The 18350-nt window shown below is 39.9% G+C and overlaps 1 protein-coding gene and 1 non-coding gene across 2 annotated transcripts in view; both read left to right on the top strand.

Moving 5' to 3' along the window:
• Positions 1–18350, top strand: part of PLEKHG7 (pleckstrin homology and RhoGEF domain containing G7) — an 80758-nt gene that overhangs the window by 21502 nt on the left and 40906 nt on the right. The window contains 6 exon segments of the mRNA XM_065888151.1: positions 576–597; positions 600–658; positions 1633–1776; positions 4866–4961; positions 5813–5914; positions 9699–9812. Coding sequence (XP_065744223.1) covers positions 576–597; positions 600–658; positions 1633–1776; positions 4866–4961; positions 5813–5914; positions 9699–9812 — 537 coding nt within the window.
• Positions 5238–5339, top strand: LOC136131625 (U6 spliceosomal RNA). The gene has a single exon (XR_010656364.1). It is a non-coding gene; the product is annotated as a U6 spliceosomal RNA (small nuclear RNA).

Genomic DNA, 18350 nt, shown 5'->3' with positions numbered 1-18350 from the left:
TTTTAACTAATATTATTTAAAATAAAAATTATAACAAAAATGAATCAGAGGTTCCATCCTAAGGAAACTAGAGTTTCTAGCATATCCTGGTATTCTCCAGCTGTGAATTATCGTGTTAAGAAGTTCCTTTAACACTCTGGGCTTTATTTAGTCATCTACTAAGTGAGGGGTTGAACTAAGACATCCAAGGCCCCTTCTCATGGTAAGCTTCTATGATCCAACATTTGGAAAAGTTAGAATATGAGGACTCTTAAGACCACAAGGTATGTGCTAGACTGAAATCCATCTATTTGCTATAGGAGTGTTCTGAGCTCTGTCTTTTTTTTTTTTTTCCTATTAGTAAAATGAGAGATTTGCATCACACATCCTCACCAGCCTCTCTCCTCCATGTCTGACATTCTGAGGTCCTGTGGGTCAGACTATGGCTCAGAAATGGTGTCTCAGCTGTTAGTGACTCATAGACAAAATGTGCAGTCTGTTCTCATGCATGTTGGACAATGAACCAGAGATGCCGAGGCTACCAAAGGTGTGTTGTTAAAAGATTGAAAATCCTGTTTCTAACAATCTTTAAGGAGGGCAAAGACAAACACAAGCACATATCTGCCTCTCCTCTTTGAAGATTACAGACTTCAGGGACTATGAGTTCCACAGACTGAAGGTATCTCATGCATTGTTTTCTGTGTGGCATAGCTTTTTTTGTTGTTTCAGCCATTATTTTAAGTTGTCAGATTATTGGCTTGTTCATAATAACAGCAAAGTGCAGGAGAGAAGCCCAGACCTGGGCAGACCGAGGTCTGCTCTCTCTAAAGCAGGGGTCACCAACCCTACCAGTCCGAGGCCCGTTAGGAACTGGGCCACGCAGCAGGCAGTGAGCAGCGGGCGAGCGAGCGAAGCTTCATCTGCCCCTCCCCATCGCTCGCATTACCTCCTGAGCCATCCCCCTGCCCTGCCCTCTGTAGAAAAATTGTCTACCACGAAATCGGTCCCTGGTGCCGGAAAGGTTGGGGACCACTGCTCTAAAGCACACTGAAATCTCAGGAAAGTCATTTCACCTTAAGTAAGGTAATGGACGTGAGCCCACTTTGTAGACCATGAAGCCCTGTACAAATGTTAATAGTGGTTACAACCATTCCTCTCTCTGGGCCTTAGTTTCCTCATTTACAAAACAAGTTGGTTTTGATAAGACAATTTCTGAAGGTCTCTTAAAAACTTTAAGTCTCTTATTTCATGATTCTTCAGTAATTAATTTCAACAAGTTTTACCAGTGGAACCTGGATCAGACTTCCCAGTTCTGGGTTTGGGGTTCTTTTGGTGGGTTGTTTGTTTTTTTTTTTGCAAAAAACTGAAAAGGACTTATGAAATTCGCAAGCATAGTTCAAAACATCAATTTGAATTCGTTTTCCTTTTAAACTAAAAATAGCATGTCCATCCCATGCGTGGGAGGAATTGATACCCCAAAGCCATGCAGAGAGAACGGTGGTTTAGATAACTCTACCCAGAGGGATGTCTGGGGCTTGCAGTGAGAAATCATGATTTGGGGGATTGCTTGTTCCTGCTGTACTGCAAGTCAGAGGAAGGGTGAACAGGTCAACCCATCGAAATGTTTTGTTCTCCCTTTTCTCCCACATACAGGATAAGACCTGGAATGAAGTCGTGGAAGCACATCAAAAACTTCCTACTAATCAATTAGACCTGAGAAAGCAGCAAGAGGCTGTGTGGGAACTCTTCACGAGTGAATGCACTTATTTCTTGGACCATTTATTAGTTCTTAAGATGGTAATGCTGGCTTTAATTTTTGTAGTAGGTGGAAAACACTGCTTCTTTAGGGACTTGTTTCTCTCTTCCATGCTGAAGGAAGGAAGGAAGTATGGGGTGGGCTCCCCTCTTTCAGAGGATCTTAAGGAAATTTTGTTTATTTTTGGTTATCTGCAACTTGGTTTCTCTTCATTCTTTTCTTAAACATAGCCTCTTAGGATTGGGTGAGACCTTCCAGCTCCCCATGTGATGTCTGAATCTCTTCTGCCTGATTCTCACCCTGTGCTTACATACTCCTCAAGTCAGGGAGCTCACAGCCACCCTCAAGGCAACCATCCCACCTTCGTTCAGCTTCCTCTTTTGGCTCTTATACTCCCTTATGAACAGTGCCAGACAAATGCTTTTTATCAGCTACGGAGCCACAGATTTTCAGGGCAACCATCCACGTGTAACACGGGGGTGGGTGGGGAGGGGTGGATTATACGGTGTGTTCACGATGTCTGTCATGTAAACGGTGCTCCTGAGGTTGTGCAGTGCAGTAGCCCTGATCTGGGGAGGCTCTGAGCAGAGAATTCCTTATAGAAGAACCACAGGGCAAAGGATAGGAAGGGAGCAAATGCCTTCTAAGACCACAGACGAGGATGGGCCACATTGCTCCAAAGGTTGCCTCTGCCCATAAGCATTTTTGAATCCTGGCTGCTCCCTTACACAGGAAAAGGCACTGTGTTGGGAGACACGAGTTCAAGTCCTGGATCTGCCTCTGACTTGCCATGTGAACTTAGGAACGTCTAGTCCTCCATTCCATAAAACAGAAGTTGGCGCATGCTTTCTGTAAATGTCCAGATAGTAAATATTTTAGGCTTTGCCAGCCATGTGGTCTTTATTGCAGCTACTCAACTCCTCCATTGCAGTGCAAAAGAAGCCACAGATAATTTGTAAAGAAATGTGTGTGGCTGTATTACAGTTACACCTTATTCACACAAATGGGTAGCAGACCTGATTTATCCCACAGGCTGTCATTTGACAATTCCTGTTCTAAGCTATAAAAGAGAGATGACAGTACTATCTCTGACTGTCTGATAACATCTGATCATTGAGATGATCAGATTAGTTTCCTTTGAAATCTATCAAGTGCTGTACAGATGTTCTTTTCTGTAAGTAATATTTATTGTGACAGTCATACTGCTAAGAACTTTAGCAAAATTTAAACCACAAGGACACTCAGAAAGTTAAAACTTAGAGACTGTCTCAGGATACAGAAAACTAGCTTAAGTAAGGATCTTATTGACCCATGTGACTGTAAAGTCCAGAGTTGAGACAGAATTCAAGGTTGGTTTGATCAAGGGGATCAAAAGCAAGGACAAAATTTCTTTTCATCCCTCATCCCTGCCTTCCACAATATCAGTGTCATCCTGTGTCTGGCTTCTGTTGGAGTCACAGAGTGACTGCTATCCTTGAGGCCACGGAGAGAGTGAGAAATAGAAGGGAGAGAGAGAGAATTTCAGTGCACTCATAGCCAAAGTCTTGATTGTCATTCTGATTGGACTGGCTTAAGTCACATGCCCACTTCTGAGCCAGCTACCCAGATAAGGAAGGAAAGTGCTCATTGGCTTAAGATGATCACATTCAAGTTATGAGGAAGAGTAGATGCTGAGGTGAAAACTGGGATGATATTAGGGAAGGGGGGGCACTGAAGCTGAGTGGTACCCAATAGATGTTCACTGCAGAGCACTCACCCTGTGAGCTCTGCTACCTCCCTTGCCCTAATAGTACAGAACTTTCCATTCCACTATAAGCTACATAAGCTTTTTAAACTAGCATTTTTCTGCTTAAAAGAAAACCAAGTTGAGTTTATTTTCAAATGCCCCGGTGTATTTAAAGTATATAAGTACCTCTCTTTACATAATCAATATGAATTTCCCAAAGTTGCTTGTAAATTGGAACTTTGTAACTCAAATAATAAAATAAATTCAATGAAAGACTCAATGTTTTTCTTAAATGACAAAAATTTCTATAAAGAAAATAATCTTATAACACAGAGATGATTTTTTCTAAATTTTCCCAATTTATCTGAACTAATGATTTCTGTTTCTTACAATTACATGTTTTAAATGCCTGGATATTGACAGATTTCCAGACAACTGATGCTTCCTGGACTGGGGGAAACTCTGAGCCAGTGGTTCTCAAAGTGTGATCCCTGGACCAGTAGCATCAGAATCACTTGGGAACTTGTTAGAAACCCATATTCTCAGACCCCATCAGAGACCTACTGAATCACAAAGACTTGGGGTAGGTCCCACTAACCTCCAGTTTAACAAGGCCTCTAGATGATTCTGATGCAAGTTCAAGAACCACTTACTGCATTAATTAAGAAATATGGGAATGGGAATTGGAGAACGCTGGTGGTCTAAAGTCCAGTCTTTTCACACCTACAGTTCTTGAAATATTTGGTCCCTTTGAATGCTTCATCATATTTATACAAAGTATTCCTGTTTCAATAAATTGATCTCTCTTTAGTTTATAAAATGAGAGGCAGGTATTCTGCGAGGATTAACTTGCTATAGTTTTTCTCTTGTAGGAAAACATCAAATCAAGTAATGACATAAAGCCTCTCTTAGTGTTTTCATTAATATTTAATGGCTTTATCCACATCTAAACATCTTACCAGTTATCAGGTATTAACTCATTAGTTCTCTATTTTTAATTTCCTGAAAGTAAAGGACATTTGGGTCTTTCACAGAGAAAGGAATAAATAAGAACTCAGTATGAATGTTGTTTTGGTCTCAAGTAAGTGCTGTTGGCAAGAAGAGAACCTTGGCGATTTCTTTGGCACTGGGAGCAGAGAAAGCCCATCTGAACAGATTATGTTCAACAGGAGTGTCGTTAGGGCTCACAAAGCAGCAGCAGCTCCATACAGAAGAGCACCTCTCCCGTATGTTCTGTGGGGGCTTAAATGTCATCATTCGTGTTTAGCACACCTCTTAACGATTGAAAATACTGATCTCCAAGTTGTTTTGTAAAATTATACTCGGGAGGTTTATGTTTAATGTTCTTGCAAAGGGCAAATATCAAAATTGAAAAACAAAGTAATGTGCTTTTTTTTTTTTAAGATCTTCATGAATACATTAAAATACCTACAGACTCATGAATATCTCCTGGATGTGGATTTATGGAGACTTTTTGCAAACCTGGAGGAGTTAAGTCAGGTGAGCCAAAGTAGGAAGATTCCAGTAGCCATGTGTTAAACTCCACCAGAGGACAATGAAAATTCATTCTTAGTCTACTGGCTTGTATTCCATATTGGAACATGGAATATGGTTTCTTCCATATTTCATCCCCATTTAATCTTATGGTCGGGAGTTCAGGTTAATAAGGAAACCTACACATCCATTGGTATCTTTCCAATAGATGGCAGTTATTAGTTAGCCTTCAGTAACATTTTAAAAAGTTCTTCCATGGCTATTTAAGAAAGTAAACATAGGGCTCACTTCAGCAGGACATGTACTAAAATTGGAGCGATAAAAGGATTAGCATGGCTCCTATGCAAGGATGACACAAAAATTTGGGCAATGTTCCATATTTTCTCTAGAATACAAGCTCTGAACACCTTCTAGAATATGCTCAGGAACCCATCTTGTTCACTGCTGTATCCAGAAGACCTTGAACAGTGCCGAGTACGTGGGAGGTCTCAATAAGTAATGTTGAATGCATGAATTTCCTCAATAAATGATGTTAAATACAAAAAAAAAATTCCTAAGATCTCCGTCATCACCATAAATGTCTATTCTCAAATGAATGTTCTTTCTCACATATATTATAAATAAATAATATCTTTCCTCTAAAAAAAGGAAGTGAGGTACCAACAAGAATTCATTTATAAGAAAAACTTATAAGAAAATATATATTGGAAAGTAGAGGAAAATAAATCTTTGAATTTTGCCAGGAGATAAATTTGAAATGGAAAATATCTGTGAGAATGACATTTGAAGTTCATCAGATTTTTATTTCTTACCCCTGGAAGTATACCTACTCTTGTTTTCTTTCTCTCTGGCCCTAGACAAGCTTTGGTTTTGTGAACAGTCTTTTCCACATCTTCAAGGACTATGTCGACACTTCTGAGACTTTACCATCGTTGGATTTCATTTCTGTGCTCACAAAGGTAAAATCCATATGGGAGATCTCAGCTTCTATGTGAAAAATTCACCTACCTCTCAGGATAGTTGTTTATATCTCCTTAATCGTTGTTATTGTTGTTCCTGGGAAGGTTCCACCTGCACCCTCCCACAAGGGCACTATCCCTTTCCCCACCAATCAGCATTTTCAGAAATAACTTGCAGAATCTGTTTCTCCATTGTCATCTCTCCTGTGTGGGTTTTATTAAGACAAAAATCTGCATGCATGGAAAAGCCATTTTCAAGTCTGGTTTTCAAATGACTTCAATTTAAAGCTGTATTCATGGCAGTAGTTTGTGTAGGCTAATTACATGGTTCAGTTGTTCTTCTAACAAAAGTGCTAGGCTCTCTGAAAGGAACAAAATAAACCTTCAAATCCATTAACACCCTTAATAAGACTTCTGTGTATGAAAGGAGGAGAAAAGAGGAAAACCTGTACCCGTGGTCTGGTAAATGCTATTTTTTTTCTTAAGTAGGTATTTGAACCTCTTCCCCTACTTTGAGCTTTTTAATTCAGTCCCTATCTATTCTCATTTAGCAAGATTTAAATTGTTACAGTCTACTTAAAAAAATATAGATTGAGGTTTATTGAGCACTTACTAAGTACTTATGTGTGGGACTGATACCCTGTGCACAGTAATGTGCAGAATTAGACACGCCCCCTGCTTTGGGGGAGTCTTCAGTCTAGTGGGGAAGAAGTTAATCCAATGATGACACTAATGATTATATAATCAAATTGAGATCAATGCTGGGGAAAAAAGGAACATAGATATTATGAAGGAAAACTTCTAGGTTGGGGCATATGCTGAAGTAGTTTACAGACAGGAAATTCTTCCTGGGGCGATGATGCTTGAGGTGAGATATGAAGAAAAAGGACAGTTTAACAAGGCAAAACAAGCAAAAATTAGGTACAAAGTGGGGAGATCTTTCAGTGGCCTTCGAAAGCCGATTAGAATAAGAAAAGCTTTGAAAAACAAGAGAAAGAATGTAAAGTGTTGGGAATTACCTAAAATCTCACACACTCTCAATTCCTTTAGAGTCAGAAATTATCTTTTTTTTTAGGACCATCACATTTTTTGTTTTTGTTAGACAAAGGGGCAGAGCCCTTAGTAAGTTACATAATGGACATGAATATTTGGATGTGTATTGGTTCAAGGTCTGAAGTCCCCTTGGTTTTCTTGATAATTTCTTTACTCCATCAAAGGCTAGGACAACTGGCGGGCTTTGCTCCACTTGGCTCTATCCATCTCCTTGGATCAGTGCACTAGCCTGGTCATCCTCTTCTCATGGTAATGGGTGGAAGCACAAAAGAGCATAAACACCCATTATATTGGGTGTTTCATTTTGTGGCTCTTGCTTGGGACATAGAAGCTGGTGGCAAACATATCTGGGAATACTCATCTAAAGCCTGACATCTTGCTTGGGACATTAGCACCAAGACCTGGCATCCTAGAATTTATTTTTAATGTACTTTTTAGTAAATAGTCTGGAGAAATATCAACTTCTCATCAAAACACGTAAGTTGTCTTAGTCTGCTCAGTCTGCTATAATGAAGTGCCACAGACTGGGTAGCTTATAAGCAACAGAAATCAATTTCTCACAGTTCTGGAGGGTGGAAGTCTGAGATCAGGGTGGTGCCCAGGTCATGTGAAGGCCCTCTTCCAGTCAAAGACCTCTTACTGTATCCTTTGCATAGTGGAAGGGGCTAGACAGCTGTCTGGAGCCTATTTTATAAGGGCATTAATCTCATTTATGGGGGCTCCACCTTTATGACCTAATCATCTCCTAAAGGGCCCACCTCCTAAAACTGTCACATTGGGGGTTAGGATTCAACATGTGAATTTGAGGGGAACACACATATTCAGACTATAGCGTAAGTGCACTTACAGCCTACTACAGCATAGACTCTTTGCTGAAAGTCAATAATACCCACATAGGAATGCTTCCTGTTACATTACAGATGTGTAAAGATGGGCTATAAAAGTTTTTCGTAAATTTAAAAAGGCCTACATGAGTCAGGTTAATTTCAGTTATACCACAGGAACAAACTCCAAATCTCAGTGGCTTGGTTTCATATCTCACTTATGCTCTGCTCCTACTTTGTCCTCGCTCTGGCACCGCTGCTGAGGGAGCACCCACCACCTGGAATGTTGCCAGTCTCAAGGGCAAAGACGTAAGAGACTGAGGCAGAGCTCTTACTGACTCTTCAAGTTTCTGGCATGTCTGTTCACATTTCATCGGCCTAAGAAAGTTGCATGGCCAAGCTTACCCTCAGTGGAGTGAGCATATATATTCCTCCCCAGGAAAGGGAACTAGATGAGCAGTGATAACAGTCTACCACGGTGTCTCAGAAGAAGCTCACCAGTGGAAGATTGGGACATTTGTTATCCACACAAAAGCCATCTGAGAAGTCGCTGAGAAGGAAGCTGAGGCTTGGAGAAGTTAAATCACTTGGCCAAGTTCACATAGCCAGTGGGTTGTAGAGCTGCATTTCTAAGCCTGACCGTTTATGGTCTTCACAGCAGGCTCCTCGTAATGGCCTTTCTCAAGCATCTCAAGGTGACCTGTGAGAAGACCTTCTGTTTATTTCCAAGCCCCCAGCTATCACCAACCCCCCAGGAAAAAATTAATTCACATTATCAGCTTTCAAATTACTTCTTCTTGAAGGCAAAACTTGACATTTCCCCCCATAGCGTTTTGTCTTCTGAGGTCCTATAGCAAAATATTTTTCTAGGTTTTTGTTATTTCTGCCTTTACTACTGTCACTTCCTTTACTGGCCTGTTAGGCTTGGTCTGCTGTCTCTACTCACTGCAGTTATAATGTTACCAGCAAGTGCGTCTTCCTTCTCCCATTCACCACATTATGACACAATTGGAAATTCCCTAATGGAACCCATTACTCATTATACTAATTAATAAACCTGTCAAGGAGCACGTAGGCTTAGCAACGTGGTAGGCACTATGGATTCCTAAAGAGAGTGTCTGCCAGTAAGGAGCCAGAAACATTGGTGAAGAGAAAAGAATAACTGTCATTCCCGAGACAGACACTTAACTGAGATGTGCCCAGTTTGACCATTATACATATGAATGTATACATACGAATTGGCCACTTGCCTCATTTTAAAATGAATTTGATATGGCTTACGAATGTGTAGTCATTATAGCAAGTTTAAGGCATTACATAAGCATAATGAAGAAGGAACACAAGTGTTAGATTGGGTAAGACAAGCACATAAAACGCACGCTACAAAACTACATTTAGTAGAGGTGCCCCAAATTTGACTCTCTATTTTTAGAAGCTGGAAGGAAAATTCAGTATGCAGATATTTTTGAGGAAGATTTAGTGAAAGGTCAGATGTTGTTACTTTAATCACTTACTACGAAAACAAGCTTGACATCAACAACATGAGCAGTGAAACCAAAGGAGGTGTTTGTTATCAGGTTCCATGCAGTGTGTGTCGACCTCAACAAAGCATAAGTGCAAGGGTGAATTAAATCAGTATGTCCTAAATAGAATTTTCTTTATGGGCAAAAAAAAAAGGCAACTTATTGAGGAGTTAACTGTTTATTATGGGGATTTCGGGGTTTTTTAAAACAATGTTTATTTTGAAGATTACCTGTTACTATCCATGCAGTCATAGCTCCTACTTGATAATGGTGCCTTCTCCACTTTCCCTGTTCTAGTTGCTGATAAAAGTGAAGAGAAAGAGAAAGTCTGTCTGTGCTCTCTTTGCTTCCAATCATTCTCCTTCTGTCCTTCTCCTCTTGCAGTATTTCCAAGGAAGCCTGTGTCAGAGCCACCAGACCTACTGCCTGAATTACTCAGCTGCTGTCTTTTATCTTGAGAGTCTGAGGCAGAGAGGGGACTTCGGAATTTATTTAAAAGTAAAGTACCAGGTTCTTTTCTTTTATATTTTTCCTGAGACTCTTTGGATATAACAGGTACTAGGGATTATTAGACCCAAATTAAATGGGAAAGAAGGAAAATAAATGATCAACCATACATTTTAACTACAAACCTGCTTTCCTTATAAAGACATCATCCTCTGCATACTTAGGATTTTAAATGGTGCACTTCTGGAAACACTGATCATCTAATGTCCCTCCTGAGATTTTGGCTGGAGCTTTACAGTGCTTTATTTGTTCATTGGTTTGTTTTTGGAAGGAATTGGTGAGAAAACTAGAGTAGGAACTGAGGCTTTGTTTGTTACTAGAGGTTTGGCTCTTGCAGGATTTGGCCCCAGCAAGGTCCTATTGCACAAAAGCTGGGCACACCATATACCTTGTATTCTGTGTGAATGGTGCTTCCTGGAGGACGTCAGAGCACACAGTGTAAACACTGCCCCTGAAGTTGTCCAGCATGGTGGCGATGGGTCCCAAAGTGTTATTAGAACAAGGAATCTCTGCTAGGGACCTTCAGTGTTTGCTAATAAGCAAAACTGAAACGAATTTTCCGTGCCTTCCCTACTTCCTTTAACCCCTTTTTGACATGTCTTTAGTCTGAACCGTACCTTTCAGCCTTTCAGTATTATGCCAGAGCCCTTTTCATGACCCAAGAAAGTGGTCCAAGCCTTTCCAGAAAACCAGCTCTTCCCTGCAGCTGCAGGAAGCACCTGCCAGAGCATCACCTCAGAGTTGTGGGAGGAATGGCCACCACACACAGTTTCCAACAACTTTGCTGTGAATTGGTGCATCTTTGCCATGGCCAGGATGTGCCAGGAAACCTGGGCGTGGCATGATTGATCTTGGAAAGAGACTTGGCTCTATTTTTGTAGCTTCATCCTTTCAATGTTTTCTTTGCTACTCAAACCAAAACCTGAAAGCTCATTAGATTTCCAGGGTATGAACAATCTTGTTGCAAAAGTTTTCCCTGGAAGCTTATGGATGAGACCCTCTCCAAGCCCCCAAACTAGGGAGAATCCAGGTTCATTCCTCTCCCTTCCATGCTAGGGCAGAGAATAATTTAACAAGGCTCAGACATTGTTTTCAAGTAACTGGAAAATCCTGTAACAACTGTGACACAGAAGTTTATATATAAAATATATATAGCATCCAAAGATATTTAGGGAAAGGAATAAAGGATGCACTGTTGTAATGATGACATATGATACTTTTATAATGCATAATGTTTTGCCAAGTACTTTCTCAAACAACTCTTTTTTTTAATAAATTTATTTTATTTATTTATTTTTGGCTGTGTTAGGTTTGCGTTGCTGTGTGCGGGCTTTCTCTAGTCGCAGCGAGCAGGGGCTACTCTTCATTGCAGTGTGCGTGCTTCTCATTGTGGTGGCTTCTCTTATTGCAGAGCATGGCTCTAGGTGCACGGGCTTCAGTAGTTGGGGCACGAGGGCTCAGTAGTTGTGCCTCACGGGCTCTAGAGAGCAGTCTCAGTAGTTGTGGCACACGGGCTTAGTTGCTCCGTGGCATGTGGAATCTTCCTGGACCAGGGCTAAAACCCATGTCCCCTGCATTGGCAGGCAGATTCTTAACCACCACTCTCCAGGGAAGTCCCAATACCATACTATTTAATGACTGTAGCTTTGTAGTATAGTCTGAAGTCAGGGAGTCTGGTTCCTCCAGCTCCATTTTCCTTTCTCAAGATTGCTTTGGCTATTTGGGGTCTTTTGTGTTTCCATACAAATTAATTTTTTTTCTAGTTCTGTGAAAAATACCATTGGTAATTTGATAGGGATTGCATTGAATCTGTAAATTGCCTTGGGTAGTACAGTCAGTTTGACAATATTGATTCTTCCAGTCCAAGAACACAGTATATCTTTCCATCTGTTTATGTCATCTTTGATTTCTTTCATCAGCATCTTATAGTTTTTGGAGTACAGGTCTTTTGCCTCCTTAGGTAGGTTTATTCCTAGGTATTTTATTCATTTTGTTGCAGTGGTAAATGAGAGTGTTTCCTTAATTTCTCTTTCAGATTTTTCATCATTTGTGTATAGGAATGCAAGAGATATCTGTGCATTAATTTTGTATCCTGCAACTTTACCAAATTCATTGATGAGCTCTGGTATTTTTCTGGTAGTGTCTTTAGGATTTTCTATGTATAGTATCCTGTCATCTGCAAACAGTGACAGTTACTTCTTTTCCAATTTGTATTCCTTTTATTTCTTTTTCTTCGCTGATTGCCATGGCTAGGATTTCCAAAACTATGTTGAATAATAGAGGTAAAGTGGACAACCTTGTCTCGTTCCTGATCTTAGAGGAAATGCTTTCAGTTTTTCACCATTGAGAATGATGTTTGCTGTGGGTTTGTCATATATGGCCTTTATTATGTTGAAGTAGGTTCCCTCTATGCCCACTTTCTGGAGAGTTTTTATCATAAACAGGAGTTGAATTTTATCGAAAGCTTTTTCTGCAACTATTGAGATGATCATAAAGTTTTTATTTAACAATTTGTTAATGTGGTATGTCACACTGATTGATTTGCAGATGTTAAAAAATCCTTGCAGCCCTGGGATAAATCCCACCTGACCATGACGTATGATTCTTTTAATGTATTGTTAGACTTGATTTCCTAGTATTTTGTTGAGGATTTTCATGTCTATATTCATTAGTGATATTGGCCTGCACTCTTCTTTTTTTGTGATATCTTTGTCTGGTTTTGGTGTCAGAGTGATGGTGCCTTCATAGAATGAGTTTGGGGGTGTTCCTTCCTCTGCAGTTTTTTGGAATAGTTTCAGAAGGATAGGTGTTAACTCTTCTCTAAATGTCTGGTGAGCCATACCATTTTTAATTTTCTAGTTTCTAGTTGTGCCCTTTTTTCCACTTAGAGAAGTTCCTTTAGCATTTGTTGTAAAACTGGTTTCGTGACAGTGAATTCTTTCTGCTTTTGCTTCTGTGTGAAGGTTTTGATTTCTCTGTCAGATCTGAACAAGAGCCTTGCTGGGTAGAGTATTCTTGGTTGTAGGTTTTTCCCTTTCATCACTTCGAATATATCATGCCACTCCCTTCTGGCCTTCAGAACTTCTGCTGAAAAATCAGCTGATAGTCTTATGGGGATTCCCTTGTATTTATTTAATATTTTCTCTTTGTCTTTAATTTTTGTCAATTTGATTACTATGTTTCTTGGCGTGTTCCTCCTTGGGTTTATCCTGTAAGGGACTCTGCACTTACTGGACTTGGGTGACTGTTTCCTTTCCAGTGTTAGGGAGGTTTTCAGCTATTATCTCTTCAAATATTTTCTCAGGTCCTTTCTCTCTCTCTCCTCCTCTGGGAACCCTATAATGCAGACATTGGTGTGTTTGACATTGTCCCAGAAGTCTCTTAAATTGTCCTCATTTCTTTTCATTCTTTTTTATTCCGTTCTGCGGCAGTGATTCCCACCACTCTGTCTTCCAGCTCATTGATTCATTCTTCTGCACCACTTATTCTGCTCTTGATTCCTTCTAGTGTATTTTTTCATTTCCGTTATTGTATTCAACTCTGTTTGGTTATTTTTTATATTTTCTAACTCTTTGCTAAAAACTTGTAACTTCTCACTCTATATATCCATTCTTTTCCCGAGTTCTTGTATCATCTTTATGGTCATTACACTGAACTCTTTTCTCAGGTAGATTGGCTATCTCCACTTTGCTTAGTTGTTCTTCTGGAGTTTAATCTTCCTTCGTCTGGAACATATTCCTATGCCAACTCGTTGTGTTTAAATTTCTGTTTGTATTTTTATGTATGTAGTAGCTTAGTTACATTTCTCAGTCTTGGATAAGTGATCCCCTGAAGGGGAAGTCCTATATGTGCCAACAGTACACTCCCTCTCATCAGTCAAGGGTCAGGGACCAACTGGTCCCAGGTTAGGTTCTGACCTATGTTTGTGGACTTAGTTCTGCAGGCTGCAGGATCGTAGTTTCCTTGCTTCTGGTGTCTGACCCCTGACACTGCTCTAGCCGTTATGCAGGCTTCCTGGTGGGAGGGGCTGGTGGTTGGAGCTGGGTCTTTGCCCTCTGGTGGGCAGGGCTGTGTGAGGGGGTGTGGCTAGAGGTGACTGTGGGCTCAGGATGACTTTAGGCAGCCTGTCTACTGATGGCTGGGGCTGTGTTCCCACCTTGTTGGTTGTTTGGCCTGAGGCATCCCAGCACTGGAGCTAATAGCATGTTGGATGGGGCCATGTCTCAGTGCCAAGGACCCAAAATGTCTGCCTCCAGCCAGAGTTCACATAGGTCCCCGCTATGTCCACCACCAGCTTTTATGACTCCAGAGAGATCCATGGCCACCCCTGCCTCCCTAGGAGACCCTTCAATACCAGCACGTAGGTCTGGCCCAGGCTCCTATGTAGTCACTGCTTTGCCCTGGGACCTGGTGCACATGGGACCTTGTCTGCACCCTCCAAGAGTGGAATCTCTGTTTCCCCCAGTCCTGTGGAGCTTCTGCAATCAAGCCCTACTAGCCTTCAAAGCCATATGTTCTGCTGACGTAGGGCTCAGAGCTCTCACTCCTGTGGGAGAACTTCTCTGATATAATTATTCTCCAATTTGTGGGTTGCCCACCCAGACAGTATGGGATTTGATTATATCATGAGTGCACCCCTCCTACTGTCTCATGTTTTCTTTTTTATGTCTTTGGATGTAGAATCTTGTTTTGGTAGGTTCCAGTCCTTTTTATCAATGGTTGTTCAGCAGTTAGTTGTGATTTTAGTGTGCTCGTAAGAGCAGGTGAGCTCAGTGTCCTTCTGCTCTGCCATCTTGTTTCCCTCTACTCCTTGGTCAGGTTTATTCCTAAGTATTTTTTTTTTGATGTGATATTAAAAAGGATTTTTTAACTTTCCCTTTCTGATATTTCATGTTAGTGTAAAGAAATGCAACAGATTTCTGTGTGTTAGTCTTGTATCCTGCTACCTTGCTGAATTTGTTTATCAGTTCTAGTAGTTTTTGTGTGGAGTCTTTAGGGTTTTCTATGTATAGTATCATATCATCTGCCTATAAGGACAGTTTTACCTCTTCCCTTCCAATTCAGATACCTTTTATTTCTTTTTCTTGTCTGGTTGCTGTGACTAGGACTTCCAGTACTATGTTAAATATAAGTGGTAAGAGTGGACATCCTTTTCTTGTTCCAAATTTTAATGGGAAGGTTTTCAGCTTTTCACTGTTGAGTACTATGTTGGCTGTGGGTTTGTCATAAATAGCTTTTATTATGTTGAGTTATGTACTTACTTTGGTAAGCGTTTTTATCATGAATACATGTTGATTTTATCAGATGCTTTTTCTGCATCTACTGAGATGATCATGTGGTTTTTGTCTTTTGTTGATGTGGTATATCACATTGATTTACATATGTTGAACCATCCTTGTAACCCTGAGATGAATCCAGCTTGATCATGGTGTATGATATTTTTTATGTGTTGTTGGATTTGGTTTGCTAACATTTTGTTGAGAATTTTTATATCTGTATTCATCAAGATATTGGCCTGTAATTTTCTTTTTTGATAGTGTCTTTTTCTGGTTTTGGTATCAGAGTGAGGGTGGCTTCATAGAATGAATTTGGGAGTGTTCCCTCCTCTTCAGTCTTTTAGAAGAGTTTGAAAAGGATTGGTATAATTTCTTCTTTGTAGGTTTGGTAGAATTCCCCAGTGAACCCATTTCATCCTAGACTTTTGTTTGCAAGGAGTTTTTTTAATTACAGATTCTATTGCACTTCTAGTGATCAGTCTGTTCAATTTATTTATTTCTTCTTGATTCTGTTTTGGTGGGCTGTATGTTTCTAAAAACTTGTCCATTTCTTCTAGGTTGTGCAATTTGTTGGCATATATTTGTTCATAGTATTCTCTTTTTTACTTATTCTCGCTCTCTTTTTTTTTTTTTTTTGTATTTCTGCAGTATCAGTTTTTCCTCTTTCATTTCTTATTTTGTTTATTTGGGTCCTCTCTTTTCTTCTCTTTTTTTTCCCCCCTGCATGGCTTTGTGGTCTCACTCATTGATGCCTTCTGTTTGCAGTGCCCTGTCAAAGCCTTGGTAGTACAGAGATAGACAAGGATAGCGAAATGTTTAAAAGCACAAGTTGTGGAGTGAGAACATCAGACACTCGAAGTCAGACAGAATCACTGACCCACCACTTATGGGCTGTGTGACTTTGGGCAGATTACCCAACCTCTCTGAGTCCAATTTAATGGATTATCCTACTTTTCCTCACTGATTTTTCTTTTTAATATTTATTTATTTATTTATTGCCACATTGGGTCTTTGTTGCTATGTGCGGACTTTCTCTAGTTGCAGGAAGCAGGGGCTACTCTTCATTGCAGTGTGTGGGCTTCTCATTCGGTGGCTTCTCTTGTTGTAGAGCATGGGCTCTAGGCATGCAGGCTCAGTAGTTGTGACGTGCAGGCTCAGTAGTTGTGGCTCACGGGCTCTAGAGCACAGGCTCAGTAGTTGTGGTGCACGGGCTTAGTTGCTCTGTGGCATGTGGGATCTTCCCAGACCAGGGCTTGAACCCGTGTCCCCTGCATTGGCAGGCAGATTCTTAACCACTGTACGACCAGGGAAGTCCCGTCTCTTTTCTTCTTGATTAGCCTGGTCAGAGGTTTGTCGATTTTGTTTACCCTTTCAAAAAAATCAGCTCTTGATTTTATTGATTTGTTTCTATTTTTTTTTGATTTCTATTTTATTTACTTCCTCTCTGATCTTTATTATTTCCTTCCATCTGCTGACTTTAGGCTTTGTTTGTTCTTCTTTTTCTAATTCTTTTAGGTGGTAAGTTAGGTCATTTGAGATTTTTTTTATTTTTTGAAGAAGGCCTGTATCACTATGAACTTCCCTCATGGGACTGCTTTTGCTGCATCCCAGAGATTTTGTATGTTGTGTTTTCATTGTCATTTGTCTCAAGATTTTTTTGAATTTCCTCTTTGATTTCATTGTTGATCCATTGGTTTTTTAGTAGCCTGTTGTTTAGTCTCCATGTAATCATTTTTGTCTCATTTCTCTTTCTGTGGTTGATTTCTGGTTTCATGCTGTTGTGGTCAGAAAAGATGCTTGAAATAATTTCTGTCGTCTTACATATAGTCAGGCTTGCTTTGTGTCCTAGCATGTTTCCTATTACTTGTTTTCTCTATTTAGGAGCTCCTATATTGGGTGCATATATGTTAACAAGTGTAATATCCTCTTTTTGTATTGATTTTTTTTTTTTTTTTTTTTTTTTTTTTTTTTGCACGGGCCTCTCACTGTTGGGGCCTCTCCCATTGCGGAGCACAGGCTCTGGACGCACAGGCCCAGTGGCCATGGCCCATGGGCCCAGCCGCTCCGTGGCATGTGGGATCCTCCCGGACCAGGGCACGAACCCGTGTTCCCTGCATCGGCAGACAGACTCTCAACAACTGTGCCACCAGGGAAGCCCTGTATTGATTCTTTTATCATTTTATAGTGTCCTTCTTTATCTTTCTTTATGGCCTTTGTTTTAAAGTCTATTTTGTCTCATACAAGTACTGCTACTCCCACTTTCTTGTCATTTCCATTTTCATAAAACATCTTTTTCCATCTCCTCACTTTCAATCTGTGTATCCTTCGCCCTAAAGTGGGTCTCTTGTAGGCAGCATATTGTAGGCTCTTGTTTTATTATCTAATCTGCCACTCTTTTTTATTATCTAATCTGCCACTCTATGTGTTTAGATTGGAACATTTTGTCCATTGACACTTAAGGTAATTGTTGATAGATATGTATTTATTGCCATTTTTAAACCTTATTTTTCAGTTGATTTTGTATTTCCTCTTTATTCCTTTCTTTTTCTTTTTGTTTTTCCTCTTGTGGTTTGATGATTTTAGTGTTATGCTTGAGTTCTTTTGTTTTTGGTTTTTCTGAATCTGTTGTATGTTTTTGATTTTTTGTTGCCCTGTTTTACAAGTATGTTAACCCATTACTATATCTACTTGTATTAGATTCATAGTCATATAGGTTCAACCATATTCTGAAAAAAGTCTTCTGAAAAAAGTCTACATTTTCTTACCCCTCCCCCCACATTTTATGATTTTGATGTCCTCTTTTATATCTTCGTGTTTATCACTTTGCTCTTTATTGTAGTTATCATTGCTTTCACACACACACAAAATAACTGTAATCTATATACTGGCTTATTTAAGTGATTTATTTTCTAATTGTGATTTTCTTATTCCTATAGATTCTTCTTTTCTATTTAGAGAAGACCTTTCAATATTTCTTTTAGGATAGTTTAGTGTTGCTGTGTTCTTTTAGTTTTTTTTTCTTTTTGTTTTGTTAGTTTTGTTTGAGAAATTCTTTATATCTCCTTCTATTCTAAATGATAATCTTGCTGGGTAGAATATCCTAGGTTTCAGGTTTTCCCCTTTCTGGACATTGAACATATCTTTCCACTCCCCTCTGGCCTACAACATTTTCTGTAGAGAAATCAGCTGAATGCCTTATGCGGGTTCCCTTTTAACTAACTCTGTTTTTCTCGTTAGAATCCTCTCTTTAACT

The sequence above is a fragment of the Phocoena phocoena genome, chromosome 11 (assembly GCF_963924675.1).
Source record: "Phocoena phocoena chromosome 11, mPhoPho1.1, whole genome shotgun sequence".
Taxonomy (NCBI): Eukaryota; Metazoa; Chordata; class Mammalia; order Artiodactyla; family Phocoenidae; genus Phocoena; species Phocoena phocoena.
The sequence above is the reverse complement of the archived record's forward strand: the minus strand, read 5'-3'. Positions and strand labels throughout refer to the sequence as shown.